Raw genomic sequence first — 19953 nt, 5'->3', positions numbered from 1 at the left:
TATATTTATATTTATATTTATATTTATTATAAATACTGATTTTTTTGCAGAGGCCTAAAGGTAGACAAGTCATTGTTGGGATCATCTAGCAAGTACATGGCAATGGTATGAAAAAGAGGAACTTGGATCCCTGTAAAAAAAAAGATTTTTTACTGTAGAGCTTTGGCTATAAGATCATCCTTCCCTCTTTGCAGAGAAGGTCAAGAGAAAGTAAGTTCTTAATTTCCCCATACCTCTTGCAGCTGAGCCTTGTTCTGCTTCAGTAGGTAGGATTTATTTCTTCACTTAGATAAGGGCCCACTGGAGACAAGGTTCCCTGTTTCACTTCACCCTTAACAAAAAGAAACTTGCCGAGTGGATCGTACTTACTTCCTGTGCAAAGCGTAATTTGTCTTGTTTTCTTCCTGCATGGCATCCTGTCAAGATGGCACAGCCTTTGCTGCTCTTCTTAGGAGTCATACCACTCCGTGTTGCATGTGGGCTAATAGTTGTAGAGACAGATTGTACTGTCCAAGACCATGATCAGTTCTTTAAGGTTGCCATAAAGCATTGCTTGAGCCTCGCCCAGCAGATAGTATTATTCCAGAGCACTATTAGTGGAAGAGCCCATGTGTCTTTAAGTGAATGGTGCCAACAGGAATGGCATGTTAGGCAGGGCAGCTGCAAAAGCTCGGCCTGAAACACGACCACCCTTGAAACCCTATCTCTACTCCACTGACCCATGCAGGCTGACTTCATACTGCTGACTGACTGTGTGGGTTGTGTCAATGCCTGAAATGTAACTGCTTCCTGGCAGCACGGCAGATCCTGCCTGTATGACTGAAAACGTGTTACTCGAAGCAGAGACGAAGTTGCATTTGTGTGTCTTTTCTGTAGCTGACCACAGAGAACTGAACTCAGAGGATCCCTCTTGTGCCTGTGTCCCAGGTTACCCGAGTGGGAAGCATTTGCTTTCCTTGTCATGCTAAAGGAAGGTCCGGGGTGTGCCAAATAGCTATAAAAAATGAAAATGTGAGATGACGTTTCCCAAGGATGCTTCCCAACAGAGCCTGTTACCTGTCGGGTGAGAGAATCCTCCCTCAACTAAGGATTTCCCCACCAAACACGCTTCCATGTATTACACTCCCAAACTTTTATGCAGGATGGTGTCCACATAGGTGAAGCTGGGTCCCAATGGCTCATTTACTCTAGCTTTATCCCTTGCACTCACAAACATGTGCCTGTGCAGATCTTTGCCTCATGCCCCTGGGTCTAAAATGCCCCATGAGATAGATGGGGCTGCCTGGCATACGGGAAGGCTGCGCTGCAGTGCCTGGAAAGCATTTCCCAAGAACCAACCTCTCTTCTTTTGTTAAGTCCTTGCCATTGCTACGAGCCACAGCGGGAGAGGGGGGTGACCTTGTTCCTTTTTTGTGCCTTGTGAAAGTCACACTCTTGCAGGAGCGCAGAGCGGTGCGGAGCCCCACGGGTGGCTGGAGCTCACCATGATAAGCCTGTTGTTTTCCCCTCTCCTTTCCCCTTCTAGCGCTGTGCAGGGCTTATCTGGACGCCTGAGTTATGTTAAGTAGAGAGTGCGTGCCTGCTCTCTGTTCTCCTCGTTGCTTTTGCTCCTTGGATTTCAATTCCAAACATGGTTATCCATTTGGGGTCTCTCCCTTCCCCTGCCAAGTGATACACATTCCACATTCAACACCAGCTCCCTCCGCTGCTCTCTCACGGTCGCTATTTCCAGTGCTGGAGGGCTGGCGAGAGCGGCAGTGCAACGAGATCTCTGTCCCGTCTGCAAGTTTTCCAGCTAATGGCCTCTATTCTTTCTTTGACTGAGCTCTTCTGGCCTTATATTTGCCAGCTCCTTTTCTCACTGGTGTGGCTAAGGAGGGAGCCAGACACCAGTTTGTGAGCCACGAAGAGGCGAAACAAGCCCTTTGGGGATTTTTTCAGGCGCGAAAACATTCAGTGGCACTTTAACATGTCGCTCTGAAGCACACTGCTGTGGGACCGGCCGGTGCTCAAGAGGAGGAGGAGGAACAGCTACACAGCAGCTCTGGTTTCAGACGTCTGCAGCACCCTTTGTGTATGACAACTCGTTTTGAGCTCAGGACGGCCGGGGAGGGTGGGGAGTGGGGAAGGATGAGCGCAAGCAGCCTCTCTTGGGACCAGGCTGTTCTCCAGCCTCCGGTGTGTGATGCCTGGAAGGAGATTATGGAGGGAGCAGCCTACCAGCTGGCCAGCTGCATCGTCCTCCTGGGATACATGGGGGGAAGTGGCATCTTTGGGTCCCTCTATATCTTTGGCCTCCTGGCCCCAGGCTACTTCTGCTATGCTCTGTGGGGCTGGCTGAGTGCCTGCGGGCTGGATATCTTTGTCTGGAACATGCTGCTCGTCCTTGCCTGCTTGCTTCAGCTGGCTCACCTGGCTTACCGGCTCCGCAGAGACACCATCCCAGAAGAGTTTGACCTCCTCTACAAGACCATGTACCTGCCCTTGCAGGTGCCCTTGGAAGTCTACAAAGAAATCGTGAAGTGCTGTGAAGAGCAAGTCCAGTCGCTAGTCAGAGACCAGAATTATGCGGTGGAGGGCAAGACACCCATCGACCGCCTCTCGTTGCTCTTGTCTGGCAGGTAAAGGCTCTCCTGTTTCAGAACAAAGTCTGACAGCAAAGCATGGTGACTTGTTGCTGCATTCTCCCCCTTTCTAGAAACTGGGGTGATGATCGTTTCCGTCCTCTGAAAGGGCTTTGAGATATGCATCTGCTTGTTGGGGGTAATTTGCTTTTGGGGGTTGTTTTTGTTTTCTTTTGTTTTTCTAAATTAGAATATTTCAGAGAATGGTTTGCAGAATCAAGCTATGTGCAGTGAAGTGGCCAGCTCAGCCTTGCCTGTGATACTGTTGTGGAATCCTTACCTCTTTCTCTGTCATTTTCAAATGATCTTATTTCTGATGGGAGCAGACTGACCATGAGAGAGGATTTCTCAAGGCTGGAAGGCGGTGTGTCTGGACCTGTGGTCGCTGGGGGTACCAGACGTACCTCCATGATGTGAATGGCTGTGCACTGAGTGCGTTGAGTACTCAGTTCACCTGCTGTCCCTGGCCAGCAGTGCTCAGGGAGAGGTTCCATCCCTGTTCTCAACACCTCAACCTTCAGGGCACAGAAATTTTTCACTTTGAGCGTCATTTCATCAAAAGAGAGAGAGCTCTCCTGTGGTGGATCCCACCTTATCAGGCCTCTTTCTTTCCATTCATGATGTTCCTTCTTCTGGACGACCAAGGAGGACCTCAGAGACTTCGGGATAGTTGCAGCTGATTGCCTGGCAAGCCATGCACATTTGCTATTCATTTACTGGAGTGAACTGTGCTGATGAAGTACTGGCATTTGTTCACCTGAGATCCTGTGGCATGCCCCTATGAACACATCTCTTTGCAAAATCCAAATGCAAGGCAAATACTTATGATATTGGCTTCCCAGCTCCTGCCAGGTACTTGGCACTAATGTCAAGTGAGAGTGGGAAAGGAAGGAGATCTGTAAATGGGAGCAGTGCTGAGCTGTAGGAGGTGTGTCTCACAAGGATTTTCCAGCAAAAAATGATGAGACAAACCCAGCATCACCAGGGGCTTGTGTTTTACTGCGGTGGTCCATCCCCTCTGGTGGGGGTGAGGGAGTGTGCAAAGAAGAAATGTTGTCCTTCCTTTTTTTGGAGCATCCTGGGACCACTGACCAGTGCTGAATGGCAAAGCACTGGGAGGAAATTGGGTATGTGTATTTCTGTTAGGTGTCTTTCCCCGTACCGAATGTCTGTGCTGAGCAGCTTGCTCTGAAGTTTACCATATCCACAAATAACGTTAGTGGGGAAGAGTCTGTGCTGTCTTGCCCTGCACTGGATAATCTGATGCTACTCTGGTCATGACAGTGCTGCAACGAACAGTAAGCCAGTGCTGGTGGGGTAGTTGTTCTGCTCTCTTTTGCAGTGGTAAGTATGCATCTCGGATGGTATAGGATGCTCTGTGGAGATGGGATTGGATTTGCATTTCCTGGTACCAACTCTATTGCCTTGTGAGGTCTTTGCAGTCCCAAGAGAGCGTTGCTGCTATCATGGTGCCCCCTCTTAAACTGCACAATAGCAAGGTAAAGGGTGCTTGGAAATGCAGGATATGCCTGAAACAGAAAAACTGCCTTGCTATCCCTGACCCCTCCAGGCAGCAGTCTTGCAGGCTGAGAAGTCCTGGTTTAGGGTCAAGCATTGTACCTCTGAGGGCTGGCTTTGTAGCAAGAAACAGAAAACAGATGGCATATGGTGAAATGGCAGCAAATACCGTTTCCTACAGAGAAAAGAGGGACAGCCCCGTAGAATGGAGCATTTGCAGCTGTCCCGGAGAGGGTATGAAACACACATGAGATGGGGAGAAGTCCTTTCCTCTCTGGTGGGACTGGCTGCCTGCACGTGTGTGAGCTGATCAGGTTCATGTGACATCTATTTTGTGGCCTAAGCCTGTGCATCCCACCTGTCCTCTCTGCAGGGTCCGAGTGAGCCAGGATGGACAATTCCTTCACTACGTCTTTCCTTACCAGTTCCTGGACTCTCCAGAATGGGAGTCGCTGCGACCCTCTGAGGAAGGAACTTTCCAGGTAATGCCGCGCAGCCCCGCAGCAGCCCAGCCTTGCTCCTTGGCGCTTCATTGCGTGCCTGAGAAGGGGACAGAGGGGGCTCATTATGCTGTTCAAAGCTAACTGGGAATATTTTCCTCCCCTTCCTCATGGCTTAACCAACACAAGACGGTGCAATCAGCTGTGTTGTCTTTTTTCCTGCCTTCCTCCAAAGACCTCAGTGTGTGCTCCTACAGTCAGCTCACAGCAGGGAGGGTGGAGAATGTTGCCCCTTCCGGTTTAGCACAGAGGTGAGGCATCAGATTGCTGGCTCACCTCCATTACCACACTCCCTAGTACCTGTATTGATGCATTTGCCCTGTACGCTGCGAGCAGGGTGCATCGTTCCAGCATCAGGATGGCAGTCATGGTAATATGCGGCAGTGATGTAAATCCATAAATATCCCGTTCCTCACAGAAGTTTCTGATGGTGATGTGTTAGGGGTGGGAAAGCAGAAAGGATGATTCACACCCGAATATGGTTCTTTCTGAGGAAAAGAATCCCTTGCTGAGAAGCCAGACCAATTCTTATTTGCAGCAACTGAAAGGATTTTACTCTTGCTGTCAACACCACAGTATTTGCTTGGCTTTCCTTCTGGAGGAGATTACTTAAGCCCACATCTGTCTGCCTTTAACTCACATCCCAGGACGGGCTGATCCCTGTCAGGATGTCCATCTAGAATGTGTCAGTTAGAACATGAGGAGGGATTTTGCTAATCCCTTGGGAGCATGGGACAGTCATGAGGGAATGTCATGATGATGCTTTCTCATGAGGGCAGCCACGTTCAGACTTGGTTAAACCAGGGCAGCTCTCCAAATCCGCTTTCCTCAAATCTGAATTCGGCCCATGTGTAAAAGGATAATGGCAGTCGCTCCTGAAAGCTATGCCATCGCCAGTGATTACAGTCTTGCAAGAGGAGCAGTTGCAGGAGATGGCTGACTGTGCGACTCTGGCACAGGGCTTACAGCTTGTGAGCAGAAATAGGCATGTTGGGCCAAGATAATGGGGTAGAGAGGGCAACAGCAGCATGGCTGTGCTAGGGGTATCTCACATTTCGCACAGGGCTTCAGTCTGGCAGGAGACAGCTGCTAGCTCCCAAGGCTGTGTTTGTGTAAGAGTCGAGCAGAGAGAATGATGGCTGCCCGGTGGGCATCTTGATGGCCTGCAACCTGCAAAAACATCTTCAGCATTTTCTGAGCTAATTTCTGTGGAACTGAATGTTCCCAGACCGCCTGAGTGTCTGTATCTGTGGTGCGTGAGACAGCACCAGCCTTGCCAGCACCACACTCTTGGCTCCTCTCCGGCTCTGTGAGACGAGGCTGTTCTGGGACGTTGGCTGCGCCTGGCATGGGGATGGGGAGGTAGAGTCCTAGGTGGGGAAAGGCTGCAGCCACGTGCTTGGAAATGCCTAAAACCCACATGTGCTTACTGGGGAGCATGAAAAAGTAGCAGCCCATGCAAGACCAGCATTCAGCAGATGAGACTAGACCAGTCCATATTCCTGGCCAGGCATTACTCCTGATGGCCATGCTTAGCCATGGTGATGTGCTGCTTTTGGCAGCTGTTTAACTCACCAGTCCCTCTTACTTGAGTAGTTAAAACTCTGTGGCATATCTCAACCTTATTCCCAGCATCACAGTCATTTGGTTGAAAAAGTGCACGTTCGACTCTGGACTTCACTGCAGGAGGGCAAGGAAGGTTTTTCTTGCCTAAGTTTTCCCCACAGCTCTCTGGATTGAGCAGTTTCAACCCTGAGCTCACCGAAAAATGGCAGAAGTGCAACTCAGTCTACAAGGTTTCCTTGTGCTTCTGCTTCAGCTGTGTCTTCTATGCTCAGAACTGCTGGATCCCAGTGCCTGAAGGAGTTGTGTTTCAGGGCTGGCACCTTCCACCAGAGGGCTGGATTATGGGCTCTGCTGATGCCAGGGCACTTGTGTTGGGCGATTCATCAGTAAAAACTGTCCTGCTGCCCTGGTTAGGAGGCAGGTTTTCTTATTACATCTCGCTTAATCCCTCACAAGAAGTTGAGGTTTTTGACCATCTGCCAGAAGTTGGTTAGGAAAATGAGATTATGGTCATTTCAATTTCCATGTGACCCTTCCTCTTGCTCGCCTTGGCCTGGCAAAGTTCTCAGGTTTTATCTCCTATATTTCTTTCATAAGGCAGCTGCTTGCATGGCAGCAGCGTTAAATATCAAACCCAAGGACACACACATGCAGCCAAGCCATGTTCAGCTTCCCAGTGGCCCCTTGCCATGGTGGCTGGCCAAGGAGACCCCTGGCTGTAGAGCGAAAGGGAGGCCCCGGGATGTTTTGGCTCTGGCACTTATTCGCATGCCAGTATCTCCATTACACTCGGATGTTCTTTGGCCCAAGGTGGCTTGACCCTTCCTATGTTTCATATCTTTTTTAATTATTATTATATTTATATATTACAATATACACTCATGTATTGTATTATGTTTTTTGTTATTATTAGAGTGGTCTTACAGCTAGGGGGAAAAATGGCTCTACTCCCATTGGCAAAACCCAAAGCAAAATGAAATATTCTCTAAAATCAGGCCAATAAAACCTCGAGTGAGTTCCCTCCCTACACACAAACACACTAAACCTTTTATTTCCTCTCTCGCTGAGTTGTGCCACATGTCCTTCGAGGCCATTCAGCCCTACAGCGCCCAGCAGAGCTGGTGAGACAGGATGTCCGTCTGGCACAGGATGACCAGGCATGCCTTCCAGGTGGCCCCTCCTGCACCCAAGGGCCTTCTCGGAGCAGGGGTTGTGCGACCCAGGAGCAGGACGGGCCAGCAGCCTGCCGCAGGGCTACCTGCTGCTGACTTGGACCGGCTGGGCGCACAGAACCCTCCTCCCTCTGTAGCATTTCTATAAAGGGATAAGGCCGTCTGTGCTGCCCTGCTCATGTCAGCTACATCAATTGAGTTTCAACAGGGAGCATCATCTGAAAGCGAGTGGGTGAAATGTAGCCGGCCATGTGGCTAGGTTAAGCAAGGCCATGTCACTAATTGCATAGGAAAACCAGGTCTCCAGCTCCTTGGGGAGAGGAAACAGAGGTGGGCAAGGATTTATCCGGTCACTCAGCTGGGACGATCTGGCTCTCCAGACCCGCTGTCCCCAAGGAGAGCAGGTATCAAAGGGGCTGGGGGCCTTCACTGGAGAGAAGCACGCAGCTCCAAGATGACTGACCACTGCCCAGGTGGTGGGGCTTACTCTGCTCCCTCCCTGCCCCACAGGTCACACTGACAGCTGAGACCGACTGCAGCTTCATCACCTGGCCAAGGAAGAAGCTGTACCTCCTCCTGAGGAAGGACCGCTACATTGCCCGGCTCTTCTCCTCCCACCTGGGCTATGACATCTCGGAGAAGCTCTACTCCCTCAATGAGAAGCTCTTCGCCAAGTTCGGCCTTCGCTTCGACATCCGCTTGCCCAGCCTCTACCACGTCCTTGGGCCAGCCTCCTCCGAGGGGGAGCCGGAGGACTGCGAGGAGCCACCGCCCACCTCTGGCCAGGCTGGCACCTCCGAGGCCCCTCCTCCACCCCCACCTGCTCCGCGCCCCCGGGCATCCCGGCCCGACAGTGACCTGCTGGGTGAGGACTCCACCAGTCTTGTCTTGGAAGATTTTGCTGAGTTGCCGGGGTCTTTTATGGACTATGTGAGCGAAGGGGAGTATATGAAGTGAGGGCACTCCTGGCATGGGCACGCCTCACCCTGTGTGGGACTCCCGCGTAAGTACCCGCGTGCGGAAGCAAGTCCTTCCCGCAATGCAACTACCCGGGCAGAGTGGCAGCCCTCAGCCTCTCACCCTCGTTTGCCATGGGTTCGCTCCTCTGCAGCGTTTTTTTGCCTGCTGCCCCAAGGAATCCCGGGAGGTGTGCTCCAGCTGTGTGATTTTCTTAAGGAAAAGCAGCAGGGAAAAGGCTCGACTGCAGGCACCAGCCACACTGTGGGGTGGAAGGGCCGATAACCCAGCTGTAGTGAGCTCTTCCCTGCCCTGTCCTCTCTCCAGCCCTCAGGGGAGGCAGAGAAACTGAAACGGTGTCCAGGCTGGTGGGTGGTACACAAGTGCCTGCAGAGACACCACAGGGCTCAGCCTGGCTCGCCATGAGATGGAGCTGTGCCTGGAGATATGCCAGTATTGAGCTGAGGAAGATGTCTGCAGGTGAGCATGTGGACAACCCAGGAGAGGCTGACAGAGGTAGAAACAGCCGCAGGGTTTGCAGTGGATTGAGAGCCGGGAGTTGCTGTACACCCTGCAAGTGCTCAGCCTGGGCAGGGGGAGAAAGCTCAGAGTCTTTCCTCCCCCTGCCCACCACAGCTCATCTCAGCACTCATTCTGTCCTTGCTTCTGCTGACCTTCGGCTCAGCCAGATTAGTAAGGTACTGAAAAGACTGCCCTGTGTGGTGCAGCTCTTGCCTCCAATCACCTTGGGTGGACTGACAGGCTAAACATTGTTTTAACACACCCCAAACTCTGCTTTCCGGTGAGTGGGAATGAGATGCTCTCTTCCAAAATGCCAACTCCTTACTCCGCAAGGGAAAAATTCCTGGGCCCGGTGGATATTGGGGCAGAGAAGCAACACAGGCAAACAGAAATAGACAGGAGGGTGGCTCGTGCTTGAAATTCAGATCCAAGCAGCCAAGAGAGAAATTCCACAGAGATACTTTAGCTAGCCGCTGCACGCCAGCTGTTGCACGCCAGCTGCGGACCCCGAAATGGGCATTTCTGCTGCCGTTCCTGCTGCCGCCCCATAATAGCTGCTTTCTGGCATCCAGCTGCCAGACACCAAGCCTGGGAGTGGGATTTCTGTCCTAGAAGCAACCATTACGTGTGTCCCAGCTGAGTCTGCATGGCAGGAAGGAAGTTCTAGAGCTGGGTTTTAGCTGGGGACACCGTCTTCAAGGAAGCATCTTTGAACTCTTTGCACTATTGCACCCTGGTCTTCTCTGTGCCTGCTTGGGACTACTGTTGGGCTGCAAATGCTCAGGTTGTGGACTTACTGGCAGGGAGCATGAAGCAGGACACACTGAATCCTGGCATGAGCCCTGGCAAGTCTGCCGTAATCTTTCCTACCCTACCGTGCTTGTGCACAAGCCTCACCACTGTGATGGCAAGGGAACCGTCCCTCCTAGATGCTCTTCGTGTAAAAGCTGTCTGGGTGAGACAGCACTTGCTATTTGCAGTAGGCCTCTGGTGGAAGAGACCTTTTCCACTGTTTCATCCAGTTGCCATTCTTAGTTTTTGAAAACAGCAGAACTGGAAGATCTTCCCATTTTGTACAGTTCTGCTTTGAATTGAGTCACGTGCCTGTTCCTGTATTGCTTCCATGCCTCCAAACTTAAAATCTGGGATATGAAGAAACTGGCCAGGGAAGGAATAAGTGTATTTGGTTTTGCTTGAATCAGATAAAAAGTTAGCAAGAGTTTTGCTTAGTCTTTTTTTTTTTTTTTAAATAAAAAAGGAGGCAGAGAGAGAAAAAGAAAAAAAATCCTCATCTGTTTTCTAGCTTAAAAATCCTAGGAATGCAAAGTCCCTGGTTTTGCTGGTAGACTGCTGTAGATATGAATTTGCAGCTTTTTCAGTCCTTACTTGGAGAGGCAGGAACACTGAATCACTTATGAGATAACCATCCTCCTAACTGTCGGGCATGTCTGCTGAATAGATGCAGTTAAAAATAAATGCAGTTAGTGTTGTAAGCGTGTTGAAGTCACTTTGTCTATGCTTTGCTTGGACGTTGTCTTCTCAGCAGAAGGGTATCCATTCTCATGTCATTGGCAGAATTCTCCTGGTTGATCAAGCTCAATAAAATCAGAATTTCAAATGCAACTATACAAGGAAGGAGGCAAGGAACACTGTAGCTTTTTTTTTTAATTGTTTCCACCTGTTTTGGTAATGAGTCAATACTGTGAACATACACACAAGAGGGGTGTGTGTGTATATGTGTGTTGGGGAAAGCTTGTGTTACATAGCACAAAGCTATTCTTTCTTTCACACAGTCCTTTTAAAACATGTTGGAAGCTGGAAGCTTTTGTCTTTCTAGATCTTGTCAATGAGGCAGTATCAAAGTGTGTTGATACTTAGTAGAGACCTGCCATAAAAGCCCAAATATTTCAGAGGCTGGTATTTGGGGTGGGAGAGGAGGATGATCTTCCTTGTCTGTCAGTCTGGAGACAATAGCCAGTGTGGTATTTTAATTTCTAAGGTACTTGGACAAGGAAAAACTCTGTTTAGTGTGTCCATAGCAGTGGAACGAGCACTTCCTTGTTACTCTGCTCACCACTTGGGTATCCTAATCACATCGCGTCCCAGCAGCACAACAGCAATTGTCACACCCAGACAGTATTCAACAGCGACTTGAGTGCCTAACCACAAAAACTAGTGATACAGAGGGGTTGCAGTTTTCCCTTCTGGACAGGCACTTGTCACAGCTCAGCAGATGATCTGAGCAGGTCTGCCATGGCCCAGGGAAAGCACTTTCAGAACCTTTCCTTTAGAAGTGGTGAAAACATCCGTAGTAAACAGGGATATTCCCTGCAGTGTCATTGTTCGAAGTAAGCGATAGCTGCAGTCCCAGAGGTCAGAGCTCACCTGGGGCTTTCCCCTGGTCTGGGCTCTCATCTCTTTCCACAGCAGCTTCCAGTCTGGGTGATCACCTTCCAGCTCTCTAAACTCCCCATGCTGAAATGCTTCTGTGGATCATGATCCTTTTCATTTTCTGTCACTGCAATGGTCACCTTACTATGCCACAGTGCAGGAGGCAATTCTTGAATGCCCAAAGTGCTGCGACGATCATACAGAACTAAATATTCCTGGGACACATATTGGCCTACTATTCTTATCATCTAGTTCCTTGAAAGAGTTTCTAATCTGCTTACAAGCAAGACAGAGTATGATATCCTACTGATGAGTGCATTCTTTCTCTAAGGAGAAGAGATATTTCAGTAACTTACAGGCTGCCTGTTTAAAAGAGGCAGATTCAAAGGTTCTGTTCAAAACTTGCTTTAACAGTGTACTGCTGTATAGCTCAATACTCCATAGCAAACTAAGCTTTATTCCTTGCATGAAAATTCAAACCAACCAAAAGCCACCTCCTTTTTCCCCTTTTCTTACCACATTTGCTCTAGTTCGTTGCTATCAAGTGATTGCAAGATGTGCAGCTGCTGCTACTTAGTTTTGTTACGTCTTGGGGCTGGCTTCTATTTGGTGGGTGACGTAGATGGATGGATGCTTGATGGCCTGTAGCTTGGTATCTAAGTTAGTAGGAATTGTTTTACACCTGCTTTGAGAGCAAAATCAAAGGAGCTGTGGGCTGTGTTTCACTGATGTCACAGAAGGTGCTTTGGAGGGGCTTGTTTTTGCTGTTTCAGGATAGGTGAGTGACCCCATTTATCTGTTTTATCACATGTTGAAGAAGTACATAGTTTTGCATGCTAATTTAGGAGGGGAGGGGAGAGGGACAGGTAACAATGGGCTCCATGAAGTTTGTATCTTGGAAAAGTTTGGATGTAAGGATTATTCTTGTGATAATAATGATGCTCTCTCTCTCCCCCACCCTCTTTTCTCCCCTCTCTTGTTTTCCTCCTCCCTCCACTACCTTCCTTCTGCAGCCTCTGGAAACCTCCTCTGGAGTTACCCCCACCCTCTCTGCAAAGGACGAGCTCCCCTGGCTCCCACTCAGACCCCCGAACTCTAGGGAACAACAGGCTGTTTTGATCCTGAAGCCCCTCCAAAGGAACATATGCTCACACAGGTTTCTGACCAGAGAGACACTCTTTAGCAAGCACTGGGACATCTGCCTGCAGACATGTACACTCAGGAGCACGTGAAGCGCACACATGAGACTGCAGTGTGACACTCCAGCACCTCCCACCCCAGTTCACCAGAGCTGCCTGCCCCAGTGTGCTTCCCTGGTTTGTTTTCTAGTCCTGCCTCTCTGAGGTGTGTTGGCAGCTCCAATACCAAGGTACACCGATATCGCTGCATGCGATACTAGCCTGCTCGCAGAATCTGTGTTCCCTTTGATTTAATGATTCACATTAAAGTCAGAGATGAAACTACTGGCGTTTGAGGATTTGGAGAGGGAGATAACACCGTTTGAAAGATTTAGGGTGATCTCAAGGCACGGGGCAGGGGAAAGGGCAGGGGAAAATGGGCTGTGTGATGGCTTTGGTAATAGGCTTGCAATGGAGAGCATGATATGGAGATTTGATGTCATGCACCTCACCGAGCATCCACTGTAGTAAGACCAGAAATTCTTTTTCCGGGGGCTAGCATTTCTCATTTATGACACGCACCACTTCTCAACGAAATTACTGACTTCTGGTGAAAGGTCGGTTGTTTGAGTTGATTCATTTGGAATAAGAAAATGAAGGAATTGGGATTGGGGGCAGGTGCAGGCAAGAAGGAGAGCCTGAACCCTTTTTTTTGGTGCTTAACGGGGGATGACCTCAGGGTGCACACACCAAGTGAAGAAAAGAGTGAGTACAAAACATCTCTGGAGAGAGCAGCCACTGGTAGGAAGAAGTGCAATACCTTAGATGAAAATAGTGTGGAGATGGAAGGCCTCTTCCAAGTTCAGCTGCAACAGACTTTGGCTGACGAGCTTCCCAACCCATTTCCTCTGTCAGGGAATCAGAGACGGCAGTACTGTTGGAGGAATCCTCTGCCCCACAAAGCGTGGTGCAACCAAGCTGGGTGGTGAGGGTAGGAGCCTCTCCAGGGCAGATAATCCAGGGAAGGAGTGAGGACCATCTGTCCCTCCATCAGCATGCACAGGACAGGGCATCCTTCAGTGCCTCCTGGCACAGACAGGCAGGGGCACGGCCATTCTGTGTGTGGTGCTGGCTTTGTGTCAGCCCTGGGGCTGGTGGAGGCAGCCCTACCTGCCTTGCACTGCTCACGCAGGGGCTGTGGCCCAGAGACCGGTTTGGCATGTCTTGCCAGTCTCAGCTGGGTGAGATCTGTGCCCTCAGGATCTGGCACTCTTGCTGAGGTCTGGAGAGGCTTCTGAAGTGGTGGGTATGTGGGATCCACAGCATACACCACTCCTCGTGCTGCTTGCCTTTGCTGTCACCCCAGGGCAGGAGAACAGGGCTGCCCCAGGCCTGGGGATCATCCTGCTGATGGTTGTTACCATGCTCTGTTGTTGCATTCTTGCTTCAGCCTGACCTCATTGCCTTCACAGCTAGGAAATGTCTCCAGCAAATTAACACAAGAGCTGCTGGGGTCCCTTCTGCAAAGGAACCGAAATACATGATGAAACTGTGTCTGTTGTGGTGCTTTATACACCTCCCTGAATTAGTAGACTGGGTTGGGCTGAATTACACACCACCCTTCATAGGTGCCTGCTGAGGTTATATTCTAGTCTTCAATAGGAAGCTCCCTGGAAACTCCTCAGTCATGGCACCAACTAACCTGGATCTCTATCAGATTGTCAGAGCCCAGCTCTAACCCTCTCCTGAGTGTATGCTGGAGGTGGTGTTTGCTAGGCTGGCTTTCCAAACAGCCACATGGCAGGTCCAAAAAGCTTGGACGTGAGCCGAAAGCAGGAGCTAACTCTGCAGTGACACTGTCTAGTGGAGCAGTAGTGACAGCTCATGCCAAATGGCTGAGGCGTCCTCACAGCAGAAATGCCTTTAGCATGTTCCTCTCTCCTGACCATAGTGTTCCTGGTGCACTTCTCTATCTCCCAGAGAAGACAGTCCAGGGAACCAGAGAAAATGGTCTACAGAAGATGTCATTTGTGGGCAGAAGGGATGTAAGACTTTCTCCTCTTTAATTTGCATATGCATCAACGTGGTGGAAAAGGTGTGTATGGATCAGGGCTATTTCTATGTACGTGTCTCTCATATTGTAACCTTTTATCAATTCTTTCCAAATCTCAGCTACTTTGCAGGTCTGAAAGGCTGTGCTGAGTTCCTGAGACTAATTTGTGTTTGGTGGCCCTGTAGCTACAATGCTCCATTCTCCTACTATTACCTTCTATTCTGGGCAGTTGTTCAAAGCAGTGCAAAATTGGATGCAAGAGTACTGCCATGCTCCTGGTGTCTGTTTCACTTCATGTGAGCTTCAAAGAGAACAAGCCAACAGCCAGAAGAGCTGCTCCAGGCCTGGCATGGGAAGGAGATTAATTCATTCTGATTATTTAACAGGAGCACTAAAATGAAATCACCAGGGTCTCCCTCTGAAAGTGCCTTGTAGATAGGACTAGTGATGTTATCATTGGAGCATTGGCTAAGAATGACTCCTTCCTTTGCCAAACCTGAACCACGGTTTCCCCTTGATGAGGAAAAACAATACTTCTCACCTTTAATATGAAGTTCTCAGGACACTTTAATATAAAACACAAATGAATCATCCCAAAACTCCTGGTGTAGGAAGAGTGATATTGTCTTCTTTCATACAGATCCGAAACTTGAGATTATATGACTTGCCCGTCTCACTTTCAGAGATGGGTACAGAATCCATAGGATAAAAGTCCCAATCCAGTCTTTTAACTGAGAGGTTTTGATGTAACCAATCAACCTTGTACTCACCAAACTGCCGCACACTTCTTTTCCTTGACATCCTGTCCCTAATGCAGGAAGTGTAGATGTGGCACTTCGAGACGTGGTTTAGTGGGCATGGTGGTGTTGGGTTGACAGTTGGACTTGATGATCTTAGAGGTCCTTTCCAACTTTAATGATTCTATGATTCTAAGTGAAAAACCCATCCAGTTTAACGGTGAAAGTATCATCTGTGAGCAGAGAGCAGCAATAGGTTTAGTGCTTCTTTTCGGTTTTGTGTATGCCTGCATGCTCCAAAGGCAGTGCTAGGCACAAGCAACAGGCAGCTCATAGGAGACGTTTGTGTTGCCGGGGAGAGTGAGGTTCCAGGGCAGGCATGACATCGTCCTGCTGTGGGAAGAGCACAGGGAAGTCAGGCTGTGCTTTGGCAGGCAGAGATTGCTATCCTAACACAGATGCAAGCAAGCAGCTGGTGGACCTTGTGCTGCTTTGCGAAGGCATGATGAACAGGATGCTGTGCCCTGGCTAGGATGAATTGGCTGGAAAGGTGCATATGGAGTTGTGTCCTTCACTTTCCCCCCTCTCCCCAGTAACACCTTTGTTGCTCTGAGTGCTCCCAGGTTTGTGATGAGTGTGGTTATGAACCTGTGCAACTCTACAGCTTTCCACCTGCACCACAGTCCAGTGCTTCCAGAGGTGCAATGTGCCATGATGTCCCATTCATAAGAAACAAAAAGCCCCATCTCAACTTTGGAGTGCTTTTCTCTGCAAAGCATGCTAGTAAGGCATAGTCCCTATGCTCAGAGGTTTGCCTGGTATTTGCATAGGAATACCTATCCCTATCTGCACCTACTGGATATATTTTTACTGCCTTGTGCTTGAGTCTCCTTACTGCCCATAAGAACAGAATTTAAATGGGAACACAATCTCCCTTCTGCTTCTGGGTTTCCTGACTTTGGAGTGCCCACTAGCTTGCTTCACGCTGGAGCCAGCATAAGAGTCAACTCGGAAGCAACCTGGAGAGTTTAATGTGTCAGTATAGACACAGCTATTTTTCCTTGCCTGCAAGAACTCTGGATCTACAAAACTCCAGGCAAGAGTAGTGTATTATGGAGAAGACCATTATCTCTCTCAGGATGAGAAGGACTTGACTGCTTCTACTCTGGGTAAGGTAATTATTGCTGAAGGCATATACTCTACAATGCCTGTCCCTGAAAATGCAAAAAATTGTCTTTAGGCTTAGTGCTTTAGAAACCTGTGCAGTATAAGAAGCAGAAATGTATTACTGGTCTTCTGTTGTCTTAGCCTGAAAAATGTGCATCTGTCATGTTTCAGATAGGTGCCCATTGTAGACAGGGGGAAGATGGAGAGAGCAAGGAAGGACAGAGAGAACACATTCTAGCTAGTACAAGCTTTTGCCATCATTTGTAACTTAAGCATCTTCTGAGTGACGTGAGTCACAGCCATTTTCCTTCTATGGCACAATACTTTTATCCCAGGGGACGAATCATAGAAAACTACTAGAAAACTACCTTGGAAGTTTTTCTCTCTCACAGGTAGAAAATGTTTTACATGGGGACACAGAAGGGGTTGGGAGAGACCCATGATTACATGTTTACCTAAATGGGGGAGATAGAATGCATTGTTTCAAACCACAGGCTGCATCCATAGCTCAGTGAATCCCTGCAAGACATTCCTGTGACTTACTTGCTATCAAAAGGCAGTGGTGCTGCACAGAACTTGCCGACAATGGATGACTCATCCTTCCTCCAAAACTGATTCTTGGGGAGATACTTCAGTGTCACACTGTTTATCTGGCAGAGGGGAACTCTGTGGGCCATCAGCCGTTTGCCCATCTCCTGGTGCTTAGGTCTGTAAGGCAGGGTGAGAGATGTGAGGGAGAACATTCAATTAACCTGCAGATGAAGACCATATGCAGATGTGTTGAAAGACTGGAGGAATCTGGGGTATTATCGTGAAGCCCTCACATACTAAAATGGAGTGAGAAGACTCATCTGTCAAAACAGGGCATTGCATGAGAGTCTTACTGGCTCTCTCTCCATGTTTTATCTCTGAAGTCAGGAAAATTTCTGTATAAATATCCTTCTTTCCATCACACAATTACAACAACTCTTCTTGCAATCGTGTATAGATTGAAACATTGCCCAGATTGCTACAAAGAGGTAAGTGGTAGATAAGGTCAATGTCTATGAAACCATGAATGGCACAGATAGGGATCGGTTGTTCACCATTTCTTCCAGTGCAAGAACTAGGGGTCATCAAAGAAAGCTAACGGGTGGCAGGCTCAAAAAGATTGCACACTGCACAGAGTACCATTCCTTTTAAGCTGTTAAAATCCTTGCTGTGGGATGTTGGGGATGCTAGAAAGTTTACATGACTGTGCAAGTCATGGGAGGGGGACTCGACAAGTTCATGGAAGATAAAAGCATTTGGAGCTAATAAGGACAAAGATCTCACCTTTGGCTCTGAAAGTCCCTGAGATGTAATTAGTCAGACACTGGGACACTATTTGGGGGAAGTATTGCTACATGCTTACATTACCTTTTTTTATACTTTTCTCTAGGTATTTGCTTTAGACCATGTTGAAGGTGGGATGCTTGGATAGAGGGACATTTGTCTGCCCCTTTGCTCTTATCCAGGTAACATGAACTGAGAAATGCCAGAAGTTGGTTAAACAGCCAATGATCAGAGCCCAGTTGGTTGTGTTCTATGAAGGGGTGCTGCCCGGCTATTTTACCTAGGTAGGCCACCTCTCTTCTGTGGAGTCCATCCAATGGGCCTTCTTATGATTGATCTACTTGGCACCTCTAAGAGCTGGAGATCATAGATTTCCTTGTGCTCTTGAAGAATATGTGTGTAGCTGACTCTATGCAATCCCAGAAGCACCTGGGTGACTGCCTGATCAAAAACATCATGTTAGGGAAAGGGGAGGGTAACAAAAGGGTCAGGAAGGACCCACAACCAAAGTTGCTCCTAGGAGCAGGCTAACAGCTGCACTCAGCATCCTCCTAGGCCAGAGTGGCTAACCCAAACCAGTACATCCTGTCCCTCCCTTAGACTGCAGCGGTAGATGCTGGAAGTTTTGTGTGTCTGACCGTGTCTGGCTTCAAGCTGCCAAAAGTAGGAAGCATCATGAAATTGTGGTTATAAAGGTCAATAGTGGATAGCAAATGGAAAACAGAGGGAGGCCATCTCTCTACTGCATATTGTCCGTGGGCAGGATCCAGCCCTAGGACAGAGGAACACAGTAAGGTTAAGCAGGTTGAAGAAAATCACTCCTGGGACTGACATTTGGTCCAGCCCCACACAACCTTTGGATGGATGTAGGACTCTTGACTGGCTTCAAAAGTACGTTTTCTTGGATATGGGGGATGATATCATGTGATGTGTAAGCAATGGCAAAGCAGCTGGGAAGTGTGCTGTGTAACAAGCTCCTTACTCTGTCAGCCCCATGACAGCTATGGGACTTGGGGACATGTCTCTTGGGGCACTCTGAGCAATGTGTGGGGTAACGGCAACCTGAGGAGTGAGACTGGAATTGATGTTTGAGAGAGGAGAAGGGCAATGTGAGGCAAGACACAACCATGAAAGTCGCTTCCTGAAGGTTTGAGACTGGCCAAATGCGCCCAAGTCCCTGTGCACTTCTGGGGAACTGTGGGATGACGTGCATGTCAGATCATGTGAAGTGAGTTGGTGATCGATCAGTCTGAACTGCAATGTAAAACTCTATGTTTAGATGCCTGTTTGACCCTCTTGAGCTTGACTGCACTGGAGGGCTGAGCTTTGCCTAGAGTGGGAAAGTTTCTATGCTTTTTGCTACAGTGTGAATTAAAAAGATATCTTCAGTTTTATACTCTCAAATCTGTAGGTTTATTGCTGTAAGCAAATTTCTTGTTTTAGCCTTGTGCTTCTTAGGAAGGCACTTAAATGAAACACAGCTGCTGTTCTCCCGGGGTAAGGGTATCTCTGGATAGGTTACTCTGCTATAACTCTACTGTCTCATTAAAACTTAGGGGTGCAACAAAGCCCCGGGATTGCCTGCCTGTTTCACTTCCCCAGGCAGCCTTTCTCTCCAGTCTCACATGCCTCCTGCTGGGCACCTATCAAATCCTGCTTCCGACACTGCAAAAAGAAGTGCTGAATGTCTTCCTGAGCAAATCACGGGCCCTGCCTTGACCTGGGCGTTACGGTTTCCTCCCTCCTGCATCTTTGGAACGGGCTTCCAAGCTGGAGAGGGATTGAACAGACTGAGCTCCACCAAGCTGGAGTATAAACTGCAAATTGCAGTGCCTGGCTGGAAATCTGTGATCAAGCAGCTACGTCACGCTGGAGAGCACCCTGGAATGTGACTTCGCCTTCCCTAGTTCTTACCTCTACCTCCTGGTGCCAGGGACTGAAGCAGCAACACAATTAGCTTCAGGTCACAATGTTTTGTCTTAGCAGTAAGGACTGTGTGGGAGCCAGTGCTGGAACCCCTCTGATCCTAGGAGAGCTGTTTGGGGCTCTTTAGCAGACTGTTTTCCTGCTTCCTGAGGCAGCCAGCAGCATGTGCTAGCTGCTTGTCTACATTGTGGTTCCCAGCCCACAGCAGTGGGCAGGAAGGTGTAGGAAGAAGTGAGGAAGACTTCTTCTGGGGAACTTCTCTGTGGTGAGGAGATCCCCCTGAGGCAAGGGCTGTGGAACAGCAGTCTGAGTCTGGTTCTTTAATTCAGATATGGTTTGGAGGAGAGTGGTGCTTTCAAGAGAGTCTGTCTACACATGTGGTCTTTGG

At 48.9% G+C, this 19953-nt stretch overlaps 2 protein-coding genes across 5 annotated transcripts in view; one reads left to right on the top strand and one right to left on the bottom strand.

Annotated features, from left to right (window-relative positions):
• Positions 1-2076: 2076 nt before the first annotated feature.
• Positions 2077-12349, top strand: POPDC2 (popeye domain containing 2). Of its 4 annotated transcripts, none has more exons than XM_010293705.1 (4): positions 2077-2621; positions 4516-4624; positions 7891-8245; positions 12264-12349. In XM_010293705.1, the coding sequence occupies exons 1-4, from the start codon at positions 2077-2079 to the stop codon at positions 12347-12349; spliced, it is 1095 nt and encodes a 364-aa protein (XP_010292007.1). The 4 variants fall into 4 exon arrangements, with proteins under 4 accessions (XP_010292007.1, XP_010292006.1, XP_010292005.1 ...); XM_010293703.1 differs by having other exon boundaries at positions 2131-2621; positions 7891-8318; positions 12262-12349; XM_010293706.1 differs by lacking the exon at positions 12264-12349 and adding an exon at positions 8262-8285 and having other exon boundaries at positions 2131-2621; positions 7891-8097.
• Positions 12350-15466: 3117 nt separating this feature from the next.
• Positions 15467-19953, bottom strand: part of PLA1A (phospholipase A1 member A) — a 17259-nt gene continuing 12772 nt past the window's right edge. Inside the window, exons 10-11 of the mRNA XM_010293701.1 lie at positions 16869-17033; positions 15467-15551 (exon numbers count right to left, since the gene is read on the bottom strand). Coding sequence (XP_010292003.1) covers positions 15467-15551; positions 16869-17033 — 250 coding nt within the window. The remainder of the gene's footprint in view (positions 15552-16868; positions 17034-19953) is intronic.

This window comes from Phaethon lepturus, unplaced genomic scaffold (genome assembly GCF_000687285.1).
Source record: "Phaethon lepturus isolate BGI_N335 unplaced genomic scaffold, ASM68728v1 scaffold40488, whole genome shotgun sequence".
Taxonomy (NCBI): Eukaryota; Metazoa; Chordata; class Aves; order Phaethontiformes; family Phaethontidae; genus Phaethon; species Phaethon lepturus.
Note: the sequence above shows the minus strand (reverse complement) of the source record. Positions and strands in the feature narration are given on the sequence as shown.